This window comes from Hyla sarda, chromosome 1 (assembly GCF_029499605.1).
Source record: "Hyla sarda isolate aHylSar1 chromosome 1, aHylSar1.hap1, whole genome shotgun sequence".
NCBI lineage: Eukaryota > Metazoa > Chordata > Amphibia > Anura > Hylidae > Hyla > Hyla sarda.
This window is the reverse complement of record NC_079189.1, coordinates 317,060,696-317,088,574: the sequence shown is the minus strand read 5'-3', so window position 1 is coordinate 317,088,574 and position 27,879 is coordinate 317,060,696. Positions and strand designations below refer to the sequence as shown.

General features: G+C 39.4%; 1 protein-coding gene across 1 annotated transcript in view; it reads left to right on the top strand.

The window, feature by feature from the left end:
• SNX30 (sorting nexin family member 30) overlaps window positions 1-20,038 on the top strand; it is a 42,390-nt gene extending 22,352 nt beyond the window's left edge. The window contains exons 2-9 of the mRNA XM_056518424.1: window positions 4,034-4,222; window positions 5,812-5,922; window positions 7,155-7,313; window positions 7,601-7,796; window positions 11,231-11,430; window positions 14,522-14,608; window positions 16,685-16,837; window positions 19,094-20,038. Of these exons, the coding sequence (XP_056374399.1) occupies window positions 4,034-4,222; window positions 5,812-5,922; window positions 7,155-7,313; window positions 7,601-7,796; window positions 11,231-11,430; window positions 14,522-14,608; window positions 16,685-16,837; window positions 19,094-19,153 (1,155 nt within the window). The 3' untranslated portion in view covers window positions 19,154-20,038. The remainder of the gene's footprint in view (window positions 1-4,033; window positions 4,223-5,811; window positions 5,923-7,154; window positions 7,314-7,600; window positions 7,797-11,230; window positions 11,431-14,521; window positions 14,609-16,684; window positions 16,838-19,093) is intronic.
• The last annotated feature ends 7,841 nt before the right edge of the window (window positions 20,039-27,879 follow it).

Sequence of the window (27,879 nt, the reverse complement as noted above, 5' to 3'; positions counted from 1 at the left end):
GTTTCCTGGGGAGATAACGATCTCTTCTCTTTAAAAAATAACTGTGTTATTATGCCTTATTTCTTTCAAAAGGGTTTCCGGTGTCTGCGCTTTAGATATATCACATAGACAATTTTCTCCTCAAGGAGCAACCATTTTTAGACATAGACAAACTAAAAACTAATATTCAAAAAGTGGTTTATCCATATTTTCCTCATCAAGAAAACTTGTGTGTAGTAAAATGTCTATAAGCTTACGAATGCAAAACAGAGTCTCTTAGACATCCTTCTTTACCCTAATTACTTATTTCCTTTTGCAGACCTCATTTACCAGTTTCTTCAGCAACTTTAGCTATATGGGTCGTCAAACCATGAATTTAGCAGGTATAGATACTTCTGTTTATGGTCCGCATTCTGCTAGAGCAGCCATGTCCACCAAAGTTAGACAAGCAGGAGGTTCTTTATCTGATATTCTGAAGACCACTGATTGGTTTTTATGATATGCAAGCTTTAAACATGCATAATGTCCAGTCTTGTAATAAAATTGGACATTTTCCTATCCTTGGTGATGGAAAATATAGATTTTATTAAAGACAGGAGGCGAGCATTATCCCTCCCAATTCCCTACCCTTTATATATTATTATATTCTCTTTTTTTTTTTTGCAGTTTAATTCTACTCTCTACACGAGGCTTTGTCTTCATCTTCTCATCATATGATTCATCGTCACCTGAGATTTACATCTGCTTCCTTTGTTTACATCTAGTTTCCCACGTTATGGCTATCTTCCAGATATTGTTCCACGATTAACCATTTGCAGTCAAGAAAAGAGGAGGCAGTTTATTTGTTGGGGCGTTATATTACCTGTTCTATCCTATGATTGGTGCAGCTATACCTAATTTGCATATTTGAAAAAAGTTTTCTTCAGTTATTTTTATATTAACTCTTTGGCTGCTGGAGTAGTAAAGAAAAGATTTAAGCATAATGCTCGCCTCCTGTCTTTAATTAAATCTATACTTTCCATCACCAAGCATAGGAAAATCTCCAATTGCAGAGCAATTTTAAGTGCAAACAATGTACGCATTGCTGTTACAACCAAGAAGCCAAATCTATTAAAATAGGTGGGATAGATTGGGATGTGCGACAAAATTTGTTGTGTACATTCTGACTTGCCCGTGTGGTCGGTTTTATCTAGGAAAGAAATGTATATGTAAGAGTAAGAGAACACATGAAATCCATCACTACGGGGTTAGGATGTCTACGGCTAATTGAGCATATTAAGAAGGATCGTGGAGATGCAGGAGTTTTAAGGTTTTCAGGTCTGGAAATAGTAAATACCCCCAAAAAATTGAGGAGATTGAGGCAAGTTACTCTTGCAAAAGGAGGCAGTTTAGATCTTAAAATCAGAGGCCATGAGTCCATTAGGCCTCAATGATAAGTTAGACATGAGCATTTTTTTTGTAAATTGAGCATGTTTTTTGAATTGTGCACTGATCACTTTAATTTCACCTGTATTGTTTTACAAGACAGCTCATCCTGTTACAAGCTTACTTGAAGTTCATGGTGGGTCGTAGCCTCTCCATGTCTAGTACATGAAAACCGCAGGTACACCAGCTCTTCTTTATGTGCACAAGGAGATCCTGTGCGGGGGCGGCTTTGTCCATCCTCGGGCAGGCGTCTCTCCGTGTCCTTGGAGACGGGCAGTTGGGCGGAATTATTGGTTGTGATGATGTGGGAATAGGGCGTGTCGGCTGTTTCTCCCTGGCTTCGGTGCTCCGGCGCAGGGCAGGTATTCCTGTCACTGCTCTGGCGTCCGCCCACTGCCATGGTGATTCAGCGGCAGACTCACCTGTAGGTGATACGGCTGTTTGAGCGTAGCTAGATGATAATGTCATCATTTGGCACCCCTCTCCCGCTCAAGTCACCACACTTACCTGTATAAAGCTTTGGATTTGCTCTATGTTTAGTTGAGCCGTAAAAAGCACAATGTAGTGTGAAATGGACGTTGCTCTGTCTAATGTACCTGCTTGTTCACCCGCACGCAATATAGAAAGCCTGAAGACATTTGGTGAGCTGCCGCATTCTTTTTTTCTGTGTTTGGATATCAGATGTGAGTGTTGGTCTGTCCGTGCTGAGCACCACCAGAAGCGGTCATTATCAGGAACGACTGTACTATACCTCGCATAGAAAAGGGGATGCTAGTTCTCCCTGCTATATACAGTAGTGCCAGCTGGGCATTCTGACTGATTCCTTGAATTTGTCAGACAAACTTTAAACTCTCTTATCTCAGCAACAGGAAGGAATATTATGAAACTGTTAAAAGGTGTGTGATGAGAACACACAATATTTCAATGACAGTAAAATCTTATTTTTTGGGAGATTAGTCTCATAGGTACCCTTTAACGGCCCCAAGAGCGACCCACTGATCATTCTTATGGCTCTGACCCCATGATAACCGGTCAGTGATCTAGTTGATTGGCGTTTGCATCAGGCAGCAGTCTGCCCATCTAATACCACACCTACTGTACTCTAGTATAAGCCGACCCGAATATAAGCCGAGGCCCCTAATTTCACCCCAAAAACACAGGAAACCTATTGACTCGAGCATAAGCCTAGGGTGGGAAATAAATAATTCCCCCCCCCCCCCCCCCCGTCATCATCCCGCCCTCCTCAGTCATCATCCCGACTCACTGCCATCATCCAGACCCCCCTCATCCCCCCCCATCATACAGATCCCCCTTGCCCCCCCCATCATTATCCAAACCCCCCTCATACCCCCCTGTCATCACCCAGACCCGCCTCTCTTGTTCTCTGCTCACCTCCCCAGTTGCAGCTCTGTCGATCCTTCCCTAGCAGCCATCCAACGTTGCTGTAGGAACCGTCCGACTTCCAGTGGGGAGGGAGAGACGGTTTGGGCCATCCATCTTGACTGAGAGGCCCTCTTCTCCGCTGTGGGCTGGCCCCGGACTAGTGACGCTGCATCGACGCCACCGTGTAGGGACGCCCCTGATGTCACAGACGTCTGCTGCGCACGGACGTCCCTGCACGGCGGTGTCCATGCAGCGTCACTATTCCAGGGTTGGCCCGGAGCAGAGAAGAGGGCCTCCTGGTCAAGATGGATGGCCCAGCTCACCCTCCACACTGGAAGTCGGACAGTCCCTGCAGCATAAATGGGCAACAACGGACGGCCCGGCCCATCCCTTCGCCACCCCCACCGGTATGCCTGCGATTTTTTATTTTTCCTATCACTCGAGTATAAGCCGAGGGGGAAGTTTTCGGCACGAAAAATGGTGCTGAAAAACTCTGCTTATACTCGAGTATATACGGTATTACTGTTTAAGTAGAAAAAAATAGTTAAAAAAGAATGCAGGTGTGCACAACCTTGAAAGGTTTATGTCTCAGTGCATTCTGTTTTTTCTTATGGAATAAAAAAAGCAAAAAAAAAAACTAAACTTATTTTAGACTTGATGTTGAATAGTACATAATAATTACTTAATAAATCCAGTTATAACAGTGCTCCACTCTTGTGTATCATATTTATTATCTGTAGGGGTGATGATAAATGGCTCCTTTCCCTGTTCTATATTTGTTACGATGCCTTTTTCACTTATATACAAACATAAGAGCTGCTGGGAACTTAACAATATGTCATCCTCTTGAGTGCAGCCTGTCAATAAATAAATGTGCTAATAAGTTCAGCATGTCTGTGTTCTCCATTAATGACAACCCTGACGGCCAGTAGCAGCGCAGTGTGCACAGCCAGGAAAGGAGCTTTCTTCTCTTGTATTTCTGAGGCGCTGCTTTATTTTGAGGCCTAATTTATTTTGGATGATCATGAGAACTTTATAAACATGCATTCACATTGCTTTTTAGATGCAGTATTACAATTATTTCAAATAGTACAACATTATTTACAGAATGATATGATGTATTTCTTCTTGCCATAATGTATACATAGAAATTACAACAATTATTTAGAAAAGTTAAACACAAGCACACACACATGCAGATATGTATTCTTACTTATTTGATCTATTTATCCTCCTTCTGGTGTAGGACCTCAGTTTGCCAAATGGTACCCCTGCGGACACATCAAGCCCAGCTTCTTCATCCTCACTTCTTAACAGGCTGCAGCTAGATGATGACTTGGATGGAGAGACAAGGGACCTATTTGTTACAGTTGATGACCCAAAGAAACACGTGTGCACTATGGAAACTTACATAACCTACCGGGTTATGACCAAGGTAGGCCATTGAAGTGAAAGTATATGATTATTGTACATGTTTATTCTACATCCTTTAGGGTATGTTCACACTGAGGAATTCAAGAAGAATTTACTCAAGTCATTCCGCTTACTTTTTCTGCTCCAATTTATTCATCTAGTCATTTTCAATTGACTTTAATGGGCTTTCTGTTGTCTGGTTCACGAGGAATTTCTGCTAGCGGAATTCCGACGCTGAATTCGGTTCCGCCTAAAGATAGAACATTCTTCAGGTGGGATCCTTGAGTAAAAGCCAATGAGATTTTTTTTTCTCCTGACGAAATCCATTTCATGCGGAATCCAGAAAAGTAGAATTGAATAGCCTTGAATTAAGCGCAAATTCCGCTCGAATTTCACACAAATTCTGCATGATGGATAAAACAATTTCCTGACCGAAATTATAAAGCCAATGGCCCAGATTTATCACACTGTGTGAGAGAAAAAATTTTGATTTTCCCACAGCAACCAATCACAGCTCAGGTTTCACTTTACCAGAGCTTGTTAGCTGAGCAGTGATTGGTTGCTGTGGGAAAATCACTGTATTATTTTTCTCCTACACAGTTTGAAAAATCTGAGTCAATATAATGCAGTATTAATTCCCATTTTCCCAAGAAGTGCCATGGGGTGATATGCCAACTGATTTATTTTATCCCAGCATGTTTTCTTTTCCCGTGTGCTGCGATAAAAATAATTGTAGCAAGATTATAGAAATCAAATGACTAACTTACTTCCTCTTCCACTGACAACATAGGATGACAGAGACTCTCCGAAAGTTCTTTCCTGTTTCATTTGAGTCATTCATTTTCTTTGCTGTTGCAATAATAATGTGACCCTTGAGTAAGAGCCCCCCCCCCCACGTGTCTGCCCCTTACACTAGATGCATTCATAAAGGGGAACCAGTGAAAGAAGTAGTTATGTTAAAACATCTCGTATTGACAGCATCCTACACTCTTAATTTAAAACTGTCTGCCCTCTTGACTATACATTGTAAAATATCCTTGGCTTTCTGGTTAAAAATAAGATTCAATGGGTCATATTGGAAACAGTATATTTATTGGGACTTTAAATAAACAAAACTGACTAGAACTGATCATGGTCCCTGCCACCTACTCAGCTCTTTTGTCTACGTTATGTATTATGTTGAAGCTGATGGTCATACAATATTGTCAGTCCATTTCATCCATACTGCATAACTTGTTAGTCAGTAATGGAAAGTGATAGGTTGGTAGCATGTTCATAAGTATTATACTAGAAAATGTCATGGCCAGCTGAAGTTTGGGCATAGGGATGGGCCATGTTGCTGAAAGGACAACATTGAATCCATATTTGCTTTTCTATTAGCGGTTTGTTGGCCAAGCTTGCAGTAGCAGCTTGCAAACTGAAGTATATCATTGGATGAAAACTGAAAAAGCACCCGTGACTTCACTGATAAACTATATTACTCTCCCACTAGCCTTTATAAGATGGGTATTAGACTAGATGCCAATTGTCCGAAATGTCATATGCTAGAGGCAGACTTCCTGGATATGATGGTCTTGCGTTCCATTTATTTATTTTATTTTTACTTTCCAGACAACAAGATCAGAATTCGACCTCCCTGAGTATTCTATACGTCGAAGGTACCAGGATTTTGATTGGTTACGAATTAAACTTGAAGAAACCCAGCCCACTCACTTCATTCCCGTAGGTAGTACTCTACTGCTGTCTGGACAAGAAACAGAACTTTTTTCTTAAGCATATGTTATATGTTATATGTTTCACGGCCATGCCTAGATAACACCTCTGTACATGTGTAGTTTATTTAATGCCAAGGAAAGGCTTTCCTTATCTTCCACGATGGGATCCGATACTGTCCAGCAGGAAGATGTAATATGATTACATACATAAGAAGACAAAAAGGTACCTGCACTCACCGCGAGGAAACAGCAGACCAACTTTTATGGCATCTCGGACAGATCCGACTTCAGGCTGACAGCAGGGCGCTCAGAGTGGAGGCGACTGCCGGCAAAGTTTTGCACAGATCGCGCTTCTTCCGGCCTCGAGGCGGGTACCTTTTTGTCTTCTTATGTATGCTATTGAGTGACTTCGGGTTTCTTGGTTCCCAGCACTTCTGGACCCACAGGCATCAGGACTCCACGTTGTTACAGTGACAGATCGCTAGCCTCCACAGCAGTGCCCTCTAGCTTGTGTTAGTTAGTATTACTACAAGCATAAGCTGTAATGCTAAAAACATGTTGTAAACTGTTTTGAGATAAGACTTTATGTTGCACTGTTACGAGCCTCAAATCTTAGCGTTCAATGATGGTGAACCCGGGAATTTAAAAGTTTAAAAACATTTGCAGTGACACCACAATTCTGGCATACGGCAGCCAGATCCAGCGGGAGAACTTAAAAAAACGGCTGCTGCTGTAAACCTCCTGGACCTGTGCCATAGCCCATTAATTTCAATGAGCCGGAGAGAGTCAGCTAGTGACTTCAGTCAGATGATCTTTGAACCATATCAGTTTTTGTTGTTGGCCTGAAATCACAGCAGACCCCAAACACTACTGTATGGCCAAAAAATAAGCTGACCGGAGTTACTGGCTGACTCCGTCCGGTTTATTGAAATGTTTTGGGTCTGGTGGGGGTAAAGCAGCAGCATACCCATAAGGGAAAAGTCTAAAACCGGAATGACCAATATTCTGTCACTTGCCTACAAGGAGGAACCCTTTACAGTAGTATCTGAAAACGTTCTTTATTCTTACTCAATAAAAACACTTGAAGGCACAGAAAACTGATAATAAAATAAAAATGATGTTTGTTTACTTAGAATAGATTCCACAATAGTTAAAATTGCTTACATTTGAAAAATTGTCCTTACTGCATAAATGCTGAACAATATGGTGGGTCAGATGTGGTTTTTGTTGTCATTTCAGCCTCTTCCAGAGAAATTTGTTGTTAAAGGTGTGGTAGATCGATTTTCGGAAGAGTTTGTGGAAACCAGGAGAAGGGCTTTGGACAAGTTTCTCAAGAGGATTGCAGACCATCCAGTACTTTCCTTTAATGAACATTTCAATATTTTTCTTACTGCTAAGGTAAGCCTTTTAAAAAGAACAAGTTATTACTAGTAATAAAGGCTTTCAAGGGGGTGGTCACATGTTGCATTTGAATTACAGTTATATGGCATTTATTACATAAATTTTTCCTAAACCATTTCAAGAACTCAGTAGTTTTGCTGAAAGTGACAAGGCCATAAAACAGTTGTAAACTTGATCTGATCCCACGTGGAAGATCATAAAGGTAGAGGCCCTTGTTAGAGAAAGCCACTTCAGGCTCTTTTTTGCCCATATAATTTTTATCATTTTATTTCTAAAACTTTTAGGATCTAAACCACCACAAAAAGCAGGGTACCACTTTGCTTTCCAAGATGGGGGAATCTGTGCGATATGTAACAAGTGGTTACAAACTGAGAAATCGACCATTGGAATTTTCTGCAATTACAGAGTACTTGGACACATTTGCACTTAAACTTGGCACCATTGACAGGATAGCACAACGCATTATCAAGGAGGAAGTAGGTATGTTCTTTCTCATATATATATATATATATATATATATATATATATATATATCCAAAGAAATGGTGCAGCACTCCATAAGTAAATCCAAGGTGCAAAAAAGATTTATTCACTTCACATCATAGCATAGCAACGTTTCAGATCACACAGGATCCTTTTTCAAGCTCATACAAACACACATTAGGGGGTAATAAATACCCAAGTGAACATTTCAATCATGATATAATAATTATAGTGCCAATTAATAAAAAGTGTACAAAAAGTGCATATTAAGTGCATCATGTTACAGGTATATGGCATTAGTGCAATGTATAAATAAAGTGCATACGTGTATATTAAAATCATTAAAATAGCTTGAAAGATACAATTAATATTATACAAACATAGTCAATTGCACACACATGTCCGTCATATTGTATAATCATACCCATGTGTGGCAAACATAAATCATAAGCAAAAACACTGGCACGGAGAAGGAGGAACGCTCACCTGTTGTAATGCATAATGGCGCCGGCAAGCGTGAGGCCATCTCTACTGCGCAAGTGCAGAGAGTTGTGACGGGATCTGTGTGGGGATGTCAGCTGACTCACCCGATCACGTGTTCCGCGTCATTGTGTTGTTCTCGTATCACATGACCGTCGTCATGGAGACGGGCAACGCCAACTTGTGCTCTCTCCATGCTACTTGGTCAGATATAAACTATCCCATATTGATATATTAGGCGATCTGCCATGTTGTTTTAATCTACATATGTGGCTACCGGATATAAAGTGAATACAAATATATATATTACTATATAAAAAGATCTCTTATATAAAGAATCTTTCTATATTATGTGCATATGTGAGAAAAAATATATTCTTTATTAGGATGCAGTAATAACGAGTCCATGTGGGCAAAGACTCAACATAACTCAGAGTTATATAGAAATAGCATTAAGAGAGCTAGAAATAATTAAGAAGTATCATTATGCAAAGAAAAGAGCAAGAGAAAGAAAAAGAAAAAAAAAAAAAAAAAAAGGGAATAATAGAAAATAAACTAATATATAGTAAATAAATAAAATTATAATAAAAAAGTATAACAAACAATGAAAAATAAAAAATAAATAATAAATAATAAATAAATATAAATATATTGCATATATTTTTCAGGATAAGGGGACCCATATAGAATCCCTATTAATATCTACTCCTGGTGCCATGGGACCAGTGCCTGGGGGCACACTATCAATGTATCCCCTGACATCAGTCAAAGAGAGAGCCTTCAGAGTTAGGTCGCTAGACCCTTATCCAGAGGCTCTCTTCACCATAGTCCAATGATGGAGCGCGCCCGCTATTTCAGCAGCGACTTATCATACTGGGTGGGTCCCCCCATTTTTATTCCTTATTGTTTTCAAAAACAAAAAATCCTGAAAAATATATGCAATATATTTATATTTATTTATTATTTATTATTTATTTTTTATTTTTTATTTTTCATTGTTTGTTATACTTTTTTATTATAATTTTATTTATTTACTATATTAGTTTATTTTCTATTATTCCCTTTTTTTTTTTTTTTTTTTTTCTTTTTCTTTCTCTTGCTCTTTTCTTTGCATATTGATACTTCTTAATTATTTCTAGCTCTCTTAATGCTATTTCTATATAACTCTGAGTTATGTTGAGTCTTTGCCCACATGGACTCGTTATTACTGCATCCTAATAAAGAATATATTTTTTCTCACATATGCACATAATATAGAAAGATTCTTTATATAAGAGATCTTTTTATATAGTAATATATATATTTGTATTCACTTTATATCCGGTAGCCACATATGTAGATTAAAACAACATGGCAGATCTCCTAATATATCAATATGGGATAGTTTATATCTGACCAAGTAGCATGGAGAGAGCACAAGTTGGCGTTGCCCGTCTCCATGACGACGGTCATGTGATACGAGAACAACACAATGACGCGGAACACGTGATCGGGTGAGTCAGCTGACATCCCCACACAGATCCCGTCACAACTCTCTGCACTTGCGCAGTAGAGATGGCCTCACGCTTGCCGGCGCCATTATGCATTACAACAGGTGAGCGTTCCTCCTTCTCCGTGCCAGTGTTTTTGCTTATGATTTATGTTTGCCACACATGGGTATGATTATACAATATGACGGACATGTGTGTGCAATTGACTATGTTTGTATAATATTAATTGTATCTTTCAAGCTATTTTAATGATTTTAATATACACGTATGCACTTTATTTATACATTGCACTAATGCCATATACCTGTAACATGATGCACTTAATATGCACTTTTTGTACACTTTTTATTAATTGGCACTATAATTATTATATCATGATTGAAATGTTCACTTGGGTATTTATTACCCCCTAATGTGTGTTTGTATGAGCTTGAAAAAGGATCCTGTGTGATCTGAAACGTTGCTATGCTATGATGTGAAGTGAATAAATCTTTTTTGCACCTTGGATTTACTTATGGAGTGCTGCACCATTTCTTTGGATGGATTAATTTTGGGACTTTGATCAAGTTCATTTGGAGCTGGCACCCGACTATTTTTTTCATCAAGCTAAGTAGTGCTGCAAAATCACCTTGTTTTATATATATATATATATATATATATATATATATATATATATATATATATATATATATTCTATGTCATCTAATTTTATTATTTTTATAATCTGGATAAACTTTCTAAATTGTTTTAAGTTTTATGATTTCTTAACTTTTTAGATATTTGATTGCAGTGTGTCTGTAGTATCATTTAGAGACCAAAAACAATTGTATGGGTACTACGCTGTTTACGCAACTCTTATTAAAGTCAACGAGAGTTACACAAATTGCATAAAACGGCTCCGATGTATTTCTGGCTTTTTGATTAACTCCGGCAGCCACAAACAGGCTGAGAAGGGGGACATAAATCTTAAAGGAAAACAGGTCATCCCATTCACCCACACTAAACCCAATACACTAGGTTATAGTGCAGGTGAAGAGGAGACCGATGCGGGGTCTCTAAGATACGTACCTGCAGCCCGGAACGGTGTCCCTCTGAAGGTCCGCCGCTTCTGCGAATTGTCCACATGAGAGGGGCCACCGGGTGAATTTGAATATTCATGGGCGCTGGTCATGTGTGTACTTGTGCCCGTGAATATTCAATTCACCTGGCGGGCCAGCCTCCAGTGCGCAATTCGCTGTAGAAAGAAGCGGACCATTAGATGGACACCGCTCTGGGCTTGCAGGTAAGTATTGGGTTTAATGTGGATAAACCGGATGACCGTTTTCCTTTTTAAGATTGAAGTGGAACCTATATATTGTGGATTTGTCATAAATACCATAGAAGGAATTCTTTTGTATTATTTGTGCATGGTTTATACTGATCATTGTAGCAGTCTCTGATTGCCTCAATGTCCTATATTAGAATATCTGGTGGAGCTTCGAGAGTATGGTCCAGTCTATTCTACTTGGAGTGCTCTAGAAGGAGAGTTGCATGAGCCCCTGGAGGGAGTGTCTGCCTGTGTTGGAAACTGCAGTACAGCACTGGAGGAGCTGACAGAAGATATCACAGAGGACTTCCTGCCAGTTCTGAGAGAGTATATCCTCTACTCTGAATCTATGAAGGTGAGATTAGCTGACTATAAACTGTTCTATAATGCCTTAATGTCTTAACTGGAAGTCTGAAATAATAAATGTTGTCTGTATGAATTACAGATAACAAAATGAGTTAGTTCTTGTATTTGCATATATCGAATATCCTATCATGCTTTGAAATATGCATGGCATCAATGGGGACAGTCATGAGACAGGAGCAAGAGAGTGATAACAAAGAATTTAAGCTAGTGTGTGCTAAGTTGTCCCAGTATGCAGCATTTAGAACTAGCGTGTAGATGGTTGCACACTGTGTCCAGCATTAACTGAAAAGATACTTTCACTCAGTGTTCCACTTAAATGTCAGCCAGCCAGACTTGCTGAGAGTAATACTAATCCCATCCCACATAATAATGAATGTCAGTCAGTTGATATCTGGTTAAGGCTGCATTCACACCACGTTTTTGCAATACAGTTCCCATATCAGATTTTTGATGAAAAACTGATTCATCAAAACCTGACTAAACTGTATCAAAAGGTGTACAAATTTGAACCCGTATATGGTTAGAAAAATGATGTCGGGTTGCATCCGTTTTGTAAAAAAAAAAAAAAAAACTATGTTTTTAACTTTTCACTACATTATGTATAAAGTTTTACTTGTTTGAATGAAACTCCATGAAAAGAACTGTGCAAAGTTAAAAACCGCATGGTGCAAACCGGATGGAACCTTATGCACATACGGTTCTCTACAGTTCCTATTGACTCCCATGTTAAAAAATAAATTAAAAAAAATAAAAATTGTGGTTTCAATACGGTTTTTCACCCGGAACATAAACTGTGGTAGGCTGTGGTTTTGGATACGGGAAACAAATGGACAAAACAGTACAAGACACAAAACGGATGCAGCCATATGCATCGTTTGGCATACGGTTTTCAATGGAGAGTCAATGCATGCAGTTTTAAATACGGTTCCATACGTTTTTTAAATTGAAAACATATACAGGAACTGTATTGCAAAACGTGGTGTGAATGCAGCCTATATTGGAGGCCCAGTCAACACCTTTTAACGATCATCTTCCTCAAAGCATTTCCAAAAAATATTTTCCAGTGGGACAGGGCTCATTTTCCTGCTGCTCTTAGGAAATACTGTTGCCATAAAGGGGTGTACTTTGTCTACAACAATGGCCCAGATTTATCAATCTCCCCCCATAGCAACCGATCACAGCTTAGCTTTCATTTAGCTGGAGCGTAAAATATAAAAGCTGAGCTGTGCTTGATCACTATGGGGAAAACCGGACCATTTTGGTTTCTAGCAGATTGATGGATGTCGGATAGGTGGTACATGTCAAAGTAATGTCTACCTGAAAAGCAGGACCCAATGTTTCCCAGCAGATCATTGCCCAGACTATCACACTTCCTCTGCTTGTCGGCCTGCCTCGCTTTAGTACATTATGTTGACAACTTGTCCCACCATTCACATAATGTAAAAGAAAACATGGTACATGAGACCATACTATCTTCTATTGCATTATGCTCCTGTGATGCTGGTGTGCCCGTTGTAGTTGGATGGGGGTCAGCATGAGCACTTGACTGGTCTGCAGGCACTCAAGCTGGGATGCACAGTGTTTTCTGACACCTTTTGGTTATAGTCTGCATTAAAGGATAGGCCACGAGTTTTTGCTCTGAAGAGATCTGACATTTAGCACCACCAATGATCAGCAGTTTGCAGAGTGGGGCAGACCCTGCATGTATAAGCAAGCCTTTAGCTAGTGTAATCTTTAAAATTACTATACTATAATTTGTAGCTGTAAGTTGTCCTTCAATGTTTCTGCTCATTGAGTTTAGTGGTTGGTCTGTCATTCTACAGTCTTGTATAAATGTTGCTGCTGACCACAGTATTGTGTAAAGTCTGCTGCCTTTTTGGATCTCCATAATATATAGCTCTACCAAAGATAGCATTGGATAATGGTACATTTTCCCGTTTCAGCATGGATCGAGACAGGGGATGCCCCCTACCCCCCTTTTTCTTTTATTCTTTTTTTTTTGTAGCAGTCAGACATATGGTGATACAAATTAGGAGTGAGCTTGCATACTTGGGTATTAAAGGGGTAGTGAGGGGGTAAAAAAAATAAATGTTGACAGTGTATAAATAACCGCACAGGACCTGCTACCATTCAAAATACATTATGCTCACAGATAAGCCTCCCTCTCCCTCAGCACAGGTCAAAGAGCATGCCTAGTAAACTATCCCATTTATGTCAATAGGGTCTGGGCTAGACTGTATCGGTGTCCATAAGACTTGCTGTTAAGCGTATCTCTAAATACCGTTAAGCATAATAATGTACTAACAGGTACATAACCCTGTGATAAATGTACTGCATCAATAAGCAAAGTTTGGGCATTTTAGCTCCGGAAAGGACCTTGTTTTGGTTGGTGTCACAGTATATTTTGGAAAAATTTCACTTCACTTTTTAAAGGGGTACTCCGCTGGAAAACATTTTTGTTTAAATCAACTGGTGCCAGAAAGTTAAACAAATTTGTAAATTGCTTCTATTCAAAAATCTCTAAATCCTTCCAGTACTTATCAGCTGCTGTATACTACAAAGGAATTTCTTTTTGAATTTCCTTTCTGTCTGACCACAGTGCTCTCTGCTGACACCCCTGTCCATTTTAGGAACTATCCAGAGTAAATCCCCATAGCAAACCTATCCTACTCTGGACAGTTCCTGACATGGACAGAGGTGTCAGCAGAGAGCACTGTGGTCAGACAAAAAGGAAATTCAATAAGAAAATTACTTCCTCTTTAGTATGCAGCAGCTGATAAGTACTGAAAGGTTTTAATTTTTAAATTGAAGTAATTTACAAATCTTTTAAACTTTCTGGCACCAGTTGAGTAAAAAAAAAAATGTTTTCCAGCGGCGTACCCCTTTAAAGCAAAATCCAAATGTGGAGCCAGCAGGAAGGGGTATTTATAATCTTTATTTTAATCTGGCTTTGAAAAAAACCAAAGCTGCAGTGTTAAAAAATAGGAAACTACCCTTTTGATATTATTTCCTTCTAAAATCTGACTTTTCATCATCTTTGGAAAAACTGAGGTTCAATGACTTTATTCGTGTATTTCTAGAATGTACTGAAGAAAAGAGACCAAGTGCAAGCAGAATATGAAGCCAAGTTGGAAGTTGCAGCTCTGAAAAGAGAAGAGAAAACAGGAGTGGGTTTCAGTTTTTAGTTAAAATTATTGCTAGCTCCTTACTACTTGAATTTCTACAGTGATTACTTTAGAGTGTATTCACACATACAGTATCCTGCGCATATTTGATGCACAGAATTTAAAGCTGCAGATTTTAAGCTGTGTTCAGTCAATTACTTTATGTTGAAATTTGTAACATCAAATCTTCAGCCTTAATTCATTGCATCAAATATGTGCAGTATACTGTATGTGTGAATACACCCTTGGGGTACGTTCACACATACAGGATCCTGCGCAGATTTGATGCGCAGGATTTGTAACTGCAGATTAGAAGCTGTGCTCAGTCATTTAGTTTACATTGAAATCTGCAGCAGAAAATCCTGCGCATCAAATCCTGTGCATCAAATCTGCATACGTGTGAATGTACCCTTAAGGGGTTTTCCTGCCCAAGAAATATTTTGCCCCTATCTGGTAATGCTTTCCTGAGCACAAGAGTTGACATGGCATGTTGACTTGTGACCCTTGCAGCCAATCACTGCATATAGGGTGACTTTTTCACTGTCTTTATGGTCACTGCTGCAGTCAGACTACAGAGATCATGTGTCATGTTGATTTGCCATGTCATCACTTTTACCTAAGATTGTTGTCAGGCCATCAGCCAGTTGGGGCAGGAGATGCAGGGGTTTGTTTTGGAAATACATTTTTGGAAAAGCTATTTATACTTATTAGTAGAAGTGTCAGAGGTGCTCAGCCAGGAATAAATTGCTCATGTTCAAGCCAGTCTGTACACTGTTCTAAGGTACATTTACAGGGGCAGGTTAACAGGGAGTTTCCGATGCGAGTTTGAACCCTCAGATCAAAATCTGCAGCAGATTGCATTCAAAGAAAGATTTCTTTAAAGGGGTACTCTGCCCCACAATATCTTATCCCCTATCCAAAGGATAAGGGAGAAGATGTTTAATCGCAGGGATCTTGCTGCTGGGGACCCCCGGGATCTCTGCTGCAGCACCACTCTGTCATTACTGCACAGAGCAAACTCGCTCTGTGCATAATGACGGGCGATACAGGGGCCGGAGCATCGTGACATCACAGCTCCGCCCCTCGTGACATCATGGCCTGCCGCCTCAATACTAGTCTATGGGAGGGGGAGTGGCGGCCATCATGCCCCCTGCCATAGACTTGCATTAAGGGGGCGGGCTGTGAGGTCATGGGGTGCGGAACTATGATGTCACGATGCTCCAGCCCCAGTATCGCCCATCATTACGCACAGATTGAGCTTGCTCTGTGCAGTAATGAAAGCGGGGTGCTGAAGCCAAGATCCCGGGGGTCCCCAGCAGAGGGGATAAGATGGATAGGGGATAAGATGTCCTGGGGCGGAGTACCCCTTTAAAATGGATTAATACATTTTGGACTTTTAATTATACATTTTTTCCTGGGAGCTGGATACCCCCCCTTGTTTTGGTTATATTAGTATATTACAGTGACTACAATGGGATCTGCTGCGGATTGTCTACTGCAAAAAGCCTGCTGCAGCTTATCGGGAAACACCATGTAAACCTGCCCATGTGAATGTACCCTAAGGAGCATCAGACATTGTTACTGGAAAGCCTAGGACAGAAATTTATCAAAATTGTGGAAGTGAAACGTGGAGAATTGCTTAGAAAATTCCAGCGCCAGAACATTGATGTCAGCCATAGTCTACAAGTTAATGTTCTTCTCCACAGCCATGTCTTTTTCTGTCATGGCTTCTCCTCTACCCTGCTCTGTACTAGAGTATATCAGCTGTTTTAGAGTGTGAAACCCACTTTGGTTGAGATTCAAAATTCTGTATTTTACCAATTCAATAGAAAAACTAGTGGCAAGCACATTAACACATACCTACAGGAAAGCAGCTATCATATCATATGTGTTACAGCAAGAAAACTGCTTGGTATCCTAATAAAGTCTACTGTGTCTACTGGTTGTATGCAGTAAGTGGTTTGGCTTTCTCCAGTATAAATATGTATTTTTAGAAACCTACATACTATTATTGTCTCTTGAATAGTCTATACATGTGTTTTAGTTACTGTGTATTGTTTTTCCTATTTATAATGTCAGGTGCCAACTGAGGTTGAGAAGTGCCAGGACAAGGTAGAATGCTTTAATGCAGATTTGAAGGCAGATATGGAGAGGTGGCAAAATAACAAGAGACAAGATTTTCGCCAGCTACTCATGGGTATGGCCGACAAGAACATCCAGTACTATGAGAAGGTAAAACAACTTTATGGGTCAAATTTATTATTGGTTTTACCCTAGCTTTATGGTGTACTTTTGTCGCAAATTTTGTCTCAGATGCTGTTTAGAGACTTTTCAGTGCGACTTTTGCTTTAGGTTTTTCAAAAAGAACCTACAAAGTCATGATTTCACTTGATATCATGTAGTGGTAAGGAACTTGATGATGTGCAACTTCTCAGTTTGTTGCATCTTTTGTTGCAACTGCGCTTACTTAGGTGCAAATCTACACCAGCCCTGACTTGGCTTAGAAAACTAACTGCAAACAGCATTATTTAAAAGTTTTACAATTTGTCGCACAGGATAAAAAGTCGCACAAAAAGTTGCAGAGGAGTAACATACAAAGTGGTGTACTGAAGTAAAAAAATTTGATCAGCACCAGATTTATTACATATCCTGCACCATGTAATAAATTTGGTGCAGGTACACAGTTTCCACCACATGATTACACACAAAGTAAGGTAGAAACGGCACTCCAGGATGCAAATAAATGTGATATTTATTCACTCATCTGTTCGACTCGACAATAGAGCCTTTCTCTAGCATAGCTGGCTATGCTTGAGAAAGGCTCTATTGTCGAGCTGAAACGTTGCTTTACACAGATGAGTGAATAAATATCACGTTTATTTTCATCCTGGAGTGCCGTTTCTACCTTACTTTGGATATTTCATTGGGGGTTGGTCTGCTCCTGAAGCTGAGCACCCAGATGGATCTGGAATCCTTATACACAGTGCTTCTCCTCCGTTTCTCATTTTGTTTATATATATATATATATATATATATATATATATATATATATATATATATATATATATATATATATATTCTATTATGTGTGAGATTGTGCCTATAGTATGTCAGCTGTTGTCTACAAATATGAATGTTCACATTCTGCTAGCATCCTGGTAATGCTCACAGAAAGTTATTTTCTGTAGCTTATATTTTAGAAACTGGTGGGGAATATCGTCAAGAGATTAAAGGGAATCTGTCAGCATCACCCACACTAACATTTTTATACGGGGTTACAGTGCAGGTCATGCTGTATCTATTGCAGTTTTTTTTTTATTTTTATTTTTTTTATAAAAAAATGTTTATTCAAAATTGCGCTGACAGATCAATACAGATCACGGCATCTGCAGCAGTGCGGCACTTATAATGGCTGATCTGATCGCCCGCAGCACCACGGGGATCAGATCAGCCAAGATGACGGACGGAGGTCCCCTCACCTGCCTCAGTCCGTCTCCCGGGGTTTTCTGCACTGATCCGCCTTTCAGCAGACCAGAGCAGAAGATCGACGATAATACTGATCAGTGCTATGCCCTATGGATAGCACTGAACAGTATTAGCAATCTAAGGATTGCTATAAATAGTCCTCTATGGGGAATAAAAATTTTAAATGTAAAAAAAGTTTAAAAAAAAAGATTTTTTTTTAAAGCCCTTCCCCCAATAGTTTTAAATCACCCCTTTCCCCCCATATTAATACAAAAAAGCATAAAAAAAGATAAATAATAAACATATTTGGTATTGCCGCGTGCGTAATATTAATGATTTCGTACTGTGAACGTCATAAACGTGAAAATGTTTCTTTTTTTTTTTTTTTTAAGTAAAAAATTTCAGCATTTTTGTCACATCAAACTGCAAAAAAAATTTATAAACAGCGATCAAAAAGACACATACGCAAATGTGCTACCAAAACAAGCTACAGATCATGGCGCAAAAAATGAGCCATCGCACATCCCTGAATACGCAAAAATAAGAAAGTTAGAGGTGGTCAAAATAGGGAAATTTTAAACATACAGATTGTAAAAAAATGTTGAGATTTTTTAACAGCACTGCAATAATAGAAATGTATGTAACCATGGGTATCATTTTAATCCTATTGACCCAGAGAATAAAGAAAACATGCCATTTTTACAGCATAGGTGTACAGCGCGAAAACAACCCCCCCCCAATTAGCAAAATTATGATTTTCATTTAAATTTCCTTACACAAAAAATAATTTTTGGTGTTTACCATACATTTTAGGGTAAAATGAGTGATGTCATTACAAAGTACATCTGGTCACGTTAAAAAAACAAGCGCTCGTATGGGTCTGGGAATGGAAATATAAAAGAGTTATGAATTTTAGAAGGCGAGGAGGAAAAAGCAACAACGCAAAAATAAATAAATACAGTTAAAAGTGACTTATGTGTTTCATGTATTTTAACACGTTCTAATGAATTCCTTCTCCTATAGTGCCTTACAGCATGGGAGTCCATTATACCACTGCTGCAAGACAAACCAGAGCCCAAGTGAAGGAGCTGAAAGAAACTAAAGACTGTCTTGCACTAAGCTTGAGTCTACTAACTCTCACACTGCTCAGATCTGTGATGTGTGACTAACAAGCTGAAGATATTCACTTAAATTTATGTTACAATGCAAAAACACCAACCTTTTTTCTATTTCTACAATTATTGTGTATACAGAGATCTCTCATGGAATAATTCCACAGCACCTGTTTCAACTGAGCCCAGTAAAGTCCTGTACCCACCTTTGGAAAAGTGTGCCCACTACTTATTTCTGAAGGAGCTTTCATTTTCGTAACACTAAGCAAAAACGAAATTTACCGCTAAGAATGTGCAATTAAAATGTCGCCGTAAGGCTGGAATCACACATGCAGTTTGTGAGCCAAAGCAGAAGTGGATCCAAAAAGAAGAAATATTTGTTTCTCCCCCTTATGTGTCAACTCCTGGCTTTGGCTCTAAAAACTGCTACAAAAACAGAAATAGTGACTGCAGCGTTACACTTTTTTTCAGCGTGTTTCTAGAAAATTGGTTTGTTTCTATACAGTATCCATTTTTTTTATACATGCCTTTAAGAACTGTTAGTACTGAAAGTTTGTGTACAGTCCAAATTTCTTTTCTTCCTAATTGTTCGCATGAGCTGTATTGGTGGCATGAAGTAGTTCCTCTTCAATGTTTATTTCCCCAGAGATCGATACTATACAAACTGCTAATTGTTGTATCTCTGCACTTGGAGCCAGGTTACAGAGGGAAAATTACGTTTACACTGGGGCCTTAACTGAAGTGCATCAAAGGGAACAACGCATTGGGACTTTTTTGTTCATGTTTTTGAAGTCTGTGCAAAAAAAAAAAAAATGTTTATGACTTTTTTAAAATAATAAAATATATTTGAAAGCTATTTTTGGGTTTTCTTTGATTTTGATAAACTGATCTTTAGCTGTAAACTGTGTAACTTGCATTTTATTGGTTGATATGAATTCAAATTACAGTTAACTGGCATCGGTATATTATCAGTATTTTACTACTCATTAAATGAAACTGATGCAATACAAAAAGTTACTGTTGACATAATAATGCAGTAGATATAGGGGATCAGTATCTGATCTTGAGGGTCCCACTACTGGGACCAACCGCTATCTCTTACTGGGCGCCTCGGTGTTCTGAAGCTTTGTGCTCAGAACATAGACTATCCTCATACACTGAGCACAGTGGTCGCCACGCCACTAAGTAAAGGACACAACAACTAGATGAGACTGCAATGTTTATTGAAATAAAGAATAGATATTCATAAAACCAATGCAACAGCTTAAATAACATAACAATATGTCCACTCATATAACCCCCCGAGAGACTAACCCCCCTTCTACAAACATATCAACAAAATATACTAATCACAAACCCTTTTCTAATCCCTAGATCACACAGGGCATACCTGTACATCCTGGCAGCCTGGTGCTTGGCACATCAGGACATACAGGTACTTCCTGAGTCCTGTTTGCTTCAAAGACTCTTTATCGACAGCTGATAGCAGCCAGGGATCTGGGGCTAATGAGAGACATCAGCGATCAAGCTGATGCCCATCATTAACCCTTCAGATCCCTTAATAAATACTGTTGATGAGGTCTGAAGTTTTCGGGGGGCATACAGGAACTCATCAGAATTTTTTTTTAATTTAAAATAATCATACTTGGTATCACCATATGAGGAATTGTGCGAACTATTAAAATATAATGTTATTGATCCCGTAAGGTGAATGGCGTAACCGTAAAGTCGAAAATTGATGACTTTTGATCACATCGTAGAAAAAAAAGGAATAAATAGTGATCAAAACATCAAACATATACACAAAAGTGGTACAGATAACTACTAGAGATGAGCGAATTTACAGTAAATTTGATTCGTCACAAACTTCTCGGCTCAGCAGTTGATGAATTATCCTTCATAAATTAGTTCAGCTTTCAGGTGCTCCGGTGGGCTGGAAAAGGTGGATACAGTCCTAGGAAAGAGTCTCCAAGGACTGTAGCCACCTTTTCCAGCCCTCGGGAGCACCTGAAAGCTGAACTAATTTATGCAGGATAAGTCATCAACTGCCAAGCCGAGAAGTTTGTGACGAATTGAATTTACTGTAAATTCGCTCATTTCTAGTAACTACAGATCACGGTGTCCTCAGACAGCCCCATATATGAAAAATAAGAAAGTTAGGCTGCTTTCACACTATAAAATTTATCCGTTTTAAAGATCCGTTTGATGTTCCGTTTTGAAAACCCTGAAAATCGGCCGTTAAACGTCCGTTAGAAAATCCCATTATAGTCTGTGGGATTTTTATATTATCCGTTTGAATCCGTTATAGTCCATTATTAACGGACATTATTTTGTGACGGAAGATAGTAACGGGAGAAATAGTGCATGCACTATTTCTTCCGGTCATTCTCCCGTCACAAAATAACGTCCGTTATTCATAACGGATTAAAACGGATAATGTAAAAATCCCATAGACTATAATGGGATTTTCTAACGGACGTTTAATGGCCCATTTTCAGGGTTTTCATAACTGAACATCAAATGGATCTTTAAAACGGATTAATTTTATAGTGTGAAAGCAGCCTTATACGGGTCAGCCTAGGGCAATTTTAAACCTTCTTATTTTGTAGAAAATGTTTGACATTTTTATAAAAACAGTACAATAATTGAGCGTGTACATGTGGGCATAGTAATGCAATGTACTGTTATACAAGTACTGTAGGGGGGCTGAAAGGTGTTTGTTTAAAAAAAAAATCAAAAAGGGGAGCTTGTCATTTTTTTTTTTTACTAAAAACTATTAGAAAAGTAATATAATGTCATTGACCCTTCACAATTAATGCTGTAAAGGGGGAAAGATACTCAATGGCAGAATTGCTAATTCTTGGTCACTTCACGTTTCAGAGAAACGGTCAAAAAATAGTCTCATCTGCATGTACATCATAGGTCAGGTTGGGAAGTATGAACAGAAAGTGTGCTCAAAAGCTGATATAGGGATATTTTGCATTTCCTGTTTTTGAGGTTTTTTTTTTATTGGTATATGGATTATATTGATGTAATGTATAATGGTAAAATAAATAAATAAAATAAATCTTAATCCTACCAGTAGTTATCAGCTGCTAAAGTTGAGTTGTTCTTTTCTGTCTGACAACAGTGCTTTCTGCTGACACCTCTGCTTGTCTCAGGAACTGTCCAGAGTAGGAGCAAATCACCGTAGCAAACCTCTAATGCTTCGGACAGTTCCTGAGACAAGCAGAGTTGTCAGCAGAGAGCACTGCTGTCAGAAAGAAAATAACTCAACTTCAGCAGCTGATAACTACTGGAAGGATTAAGATTTTTTTATAGAAATATTTACAAATCTGTTTAACTTTCTGGAGCCAGTTAATAAATAAATGAAAAAATAAAATAAAAAATTATATATATATATATATATATATATATATATATATATATATATATATATATATATATATATTAGTTTTTTCCTGGAATACCCCTTTAACTACACAATCTTGGAATTAATGGTTAAATGATATTCATAGTAGGTATAGAAAAAGAACTAATAATAGACAATGGCGGCTCACTCACCCCTATCCCAGTACCACCTTAAAATAACGATATTTGTGTAAAAAAAAAAGTGGGGTTTGCCCCTCTAGGCTACACAGTCAGACTTGTTTAGAAATATTTGGTTATCTATAGTGGTATATACTACTATTGTATGCTTATGTGCACAATATATTTATGGCAATGCCAAATGATGTGGTAAAATATGGAAGTATATAACATTTGCCCCTATTGCCAAAGAACTATGCCCTATTTATGGTGCATATTTGTACATTTCACATACACTTGTATTAATATAAGTACATTTATTTATTACTTGATAAAAGAATTTACAGTTTAAAAGTATATTGCATTAGAGAGAAAGGACAGATATATCAAAGTAAGAATAATTAAAATAATAAATGTGCCAAAAATAAAATAAATAAAAGTAACAGGGCCCTTTTGTATTTAAACTACGTTTGCAGCTGGTAAGTTTTTCAAAGTGTCTATGGTCAAAGACAAATGTTCCCCTGGCTATTTAGGTTTTCATATAGTTCATACGATGTTGGGTGCTGTATTTACCTTTCTTAGTGCTGTGCTAGTAAGTGACACTGTACTCACAGCTTCTTCCACCCAGTGTGTGGGCTCCGTTGTTACCGTGCGACTGTCTGTATCGCTTCTCCTATGCGCATGCGCCCTTGAGCAGGTGATCCTTAGATTTGTACTATCCAACGCCACAAGTCTAAGGATCACCTGCTCAAGGGCGCATGCGCATAGGAGAAGTGATACAGACAGTCGCACAGTAACAACGGAGCCCACACACTGGGTGGAAGAAGCTGTGAGTACAGTGTCACTTACTAGCACAACACTGAGAAAGGTGAATACCGCACCCAACATCGTATGAACTATATGAAAACCTAAATAGCCAGAGGAACATTTGTCTTTGACCATAGACACTTTGTAAAACTATTACCAGCTGCATACCCAAATGTGGTTTAATTACAAAAGGGCCTTGTTACTTTTATTTATTTTATTTTTGGCCCATTTATTTTAATTATTCTTACTTTGATAGATCTGTCCTTTCTCTCTAATGCAATAAGTATACTTTTAAACTGTAAACATTTTAACAAGTAATAAATAAATGTACTTGTATTAATACAAGTGTATGTGAAATGTATAAATACGCACCATAAATAGGACATAGTTCTTTTGCAATAGGGGCAAATATTATATACTGCCATCTGTTACCACATAATTTGTCATTGCCATAACTATATTGTGCACATAAGCATACAATAGTAGTATATACCACTATAGATATAACCAAAGATTTCTAGACAAGTCTGACTGTGTAGCCTAGAGGGGCAAACCCCACTATTTTCTGTTTGTATTCATACAAGAAGTAGCGCATCAAAGAAACAAACCTAACGTGGTACCTAACATTTCCTAATGCAGCCAGGAGCATTCATTGCTTGATCGCACCAAATGTGGCTCTACAGGATATTATATCTTTAAGTAATTCTTGCTGAGGAAATGCTCAGTCATTGCTACAGTTACTTTAGAAGTAACAGACTCCTAGATCAGCGCTTTCCCATAGACAGTTATGTAGTAATATTTTCTTCTGAAAAGAGGTAAGTGATGGAAAAACCTTTTAATGATTCTTCACTTGAACTAGTAACTGAAGTGCAACTTAAAATTCTTTACCTATTGCAATTTTAGAGTGTGCGAAGTGTCATTATCTACACCATATACACAGCATGCAGAAAGTATTTAGACCCCGCGTTTCTTATGTACAATGCATTTAGGAAGTTTTCAAACCCTTATCATTTTTTTCACCTTTTGTTATGTTATGTCTATGTGCTAAAAGAGAATTAAAAACAGCCGCAACCCCCCCCCCCCCCCCCCATAATTCTGCACTCATATAATGTGATTATTTTTTGCAAATTTATTATAGAGGAAAAACTCACATTTTGCATGGACATAACTATTCAGACCCTTTGCTATGACACTTGAAATTGAACTCTGGCTCCTCCCATTTCTATTTATCATCTCTGCAATGTTTCTACAAGGATCTTTTTTGACTGCTAGCTTCCTTGCTAAATTGCACTAGGACAGTGCTGTTCATTCTCTCAGAATTGTCTCATGATAGCCACGTCTGTCATATTTTGTACAGCTGGCACCTGCTCCAGCTGGCACTCCTTCCCCAAAGTATATCATATAACTGAATTCTTCCTCACATTTTTGTAAATATGTTATTATATCTTTTTATGACAACACTGAAGAAATTAAACTCTGCTACAAGGTAAAGATAGCCTAGGCAATAAAAAGATTGACAAGACCCTAAAACTGGGCTGAAGCATGATGGGCAAGACCATACAGCAGTTTCACAGGACAGGTGCCACTTAAACGGGCCTCACCATGACCGACCAAAGAAGTTAACTGCCCGTGCTCAGTGTCATATCCAAAGGTTGTCTTCAGGAAAAAGACACATGAGTTCCTCCAGTATTGCTACAGAGGTTGAAAGGGGAGGGGGGTGGCCAGCCTGTCAGTGCTCAGACCATACACCGCACATTGTCTCAAATTGGTCTGCATGGCTTTCATCCCAGAAGGAAGCCTCTTCTAAATATAATGCACAAGAAAGCCTGCAAACTGTTTGCTGAAGACAAGCAGATTAAGCACATAGATTACTGGAACCATGTCCTGTGTTCTGAATAGACCAAAATAAACGTATTTGGTTCATATGGTGTCAAGCATGTGTGGCAGCAGCCAGGTGAGACAAGTGTGTATTGCTTACAGTCAAGCACGGTGGTGGGAGTGTCAATGTCGAGGCCTGTATGAGTGCTGCTGGCACTGTGGAGCTACAGTTCATTGAGGGAACCATGAATTCCAACATAATGACCCAAAACACACTTTCAAGATGACTAGTGCCTTGCTGAAGGTAAAGGTGAAGGACTGGCCAAACATGTCTCAGATCAAAACCATATTGAGCATCTGTAGGGGATCCTTAAATAGAAGGTGGGGGAGCTCAAGGTCTGTAACATCCACCGGTTCCAAGATGTCATCATGGAGGAGTGGTAGAGGACTCCAGTGGCAATATGTAAAGCACTGGTGAAGTCCTTGTCCAGGAGGCTTAAATGAGTACTGTCAGATACAGTAACTTTTGATATGATATAAAGCATGCAAAAACAATATGTTTTGCAATTGCTGTCATTAGAAATTTTTCAGTATTTCATACTGAAAAAGCCAGTCAGAAACTGGCCACTAGGGGTCGCCCTGCACAGAGCCCTGCTTTTCCTCGGTGTAAAGAGCCCTGCTTGTCCTCGGTGCACAGAGCCCTGCTTGCCCTAGGTGCACATAGCTCTGCTTTTCCTCAGTGCACAGAACCCTGGTTGTCCTCACTGCACAGAGCCCTGCTTGTCCTCAGTGTACAAAACCCTGCTTGTCCTCAGTGTACAGAACCCTGCTTGTCCTCAGTGTACAGAGCCCTGATTGTCCTCAGTGCACAGAGCCCTGCTTGTCCTCAGTGTACAGAGCCCTGCTTGTCCTCAGTGTACAGAGCCCTGCTTGTCCTCAATGTACATAGCCTTGCTTGTCCTCAGTGTACAGAGCCCTGCTTGTCCTCAGTGTACAGAGCCCTGTTTGTCCTCACTGCAGACTCCTGCTTGTCCTCGGTGCACAGAGCCCTGCTTGCCCTCAGTGCACAGAGCCCTGCTTGTCCTCAGAGCCCTGCTTGTCCTTGGTGCACAGAGCCCTGCTTGTCCTCAGTGTATGGAGCCCTGCTTGTCCTCTGTACGGAGCCCTGCTTGTTCTAGTGAACAGAGCCCTGCTTGACCTCAGTGCACAGAGTGCTGCTTGTCCTCAGTGCACAGAGCCCTGCTTGTCCTCAATGTACAGAGCCCTGCTTATCCTCAGTGTACATAGCCCTGCTTGTCCTCAGTGCACAGAGCCCTGCTTGTCCTCACTGCACAATGTATATTACAAATATGCATATGTTATTTTCTACATTATATAAAAAGTTTTTGTGAATGACAGGTACACTTTAAGCCAAAGAATAGGGGATAAGATGTCTGATCACGGGGAGTCTGGCAACTGGGACCCCACGCGATCTCGGGGCTGGCACCGAGGCGTTCTGAACACGGAAGCTTGGAACTTCTGTGTTTGTGATGTCATGCTACACCCCTCCATTCATGTCTATATCCCCTCTATTTATGTCCATTAATGCATCCTCCCATAGACATGAATAAAGGGGGCGTGCCGGCTGTGGTAGGCCATCATCCGGCACGGAGCGAAGTTCGCTCTGTGCATCGGATGACCGGGGTGCCCCGGATAGGGGATAAGATGTCTGATAATGGGGGGTCCAGCCGCTGGGACCTCCCCACAATCAGACATCTTATATTTTATCCTTTGGATAGGGGATAAGATGTCTAGTGGCGGAGAACCCCTTTAAAGTGTATTCCAGGATTGTGCTTATTTCAGCCTTTGAGCCTATGATACCAGGTGATAGTACTGTGTAATATGATTCTATTAACTCCGTGTGCCACTTTCTCCCATTTTCATGCAAGGGACCCACACCCAGATGTTCTGTAGTGCAAGTCTTTTTCTTTTACTGTTTCTCTCACCTTTCCTAGCGTTCCATGCACCAGAGATAAAATGTCATAAGACACATAGACTTCAGAGGATTGTGGCTATGCTGCAGTGGGTGGGTGAATAGCAGAATGGAAGGGATTTACTGGAGTAATGCTATCCACCACCCACTGCAGCATAGCAGGAGGCCATGTGACTTATGATATATTGTCTCAGGCCACATGGAAAGGTTAGAGACAACTGTAAAATTAAAAGGCTTGTACTTCAGCACTTCCATGAAAATGGGACATAGTGGTTCTTGGAACAAATAGAAGCATATTACACACTATAAGTTGGCATCATGGGCTCAAGGGCTGTAGGAAAACTGTAAACTAGTAAATGGTAGCTCCCAGTAGTCAATTTATTCATATTTCCAGGAGGAATAACAGTAGCATGGCAGAATTCTAAGAAAAGGTGTTTCTTTCTGTCACAAATATTATCAATTGTATACTAATACATATTTAACCCCTTCGGGATGGAGCCCATTATGACCCTAAGGACGGGAGCATTTTTTGCAAATCTGACCACTGTCACTTTAAGCATTAATAACTCTGG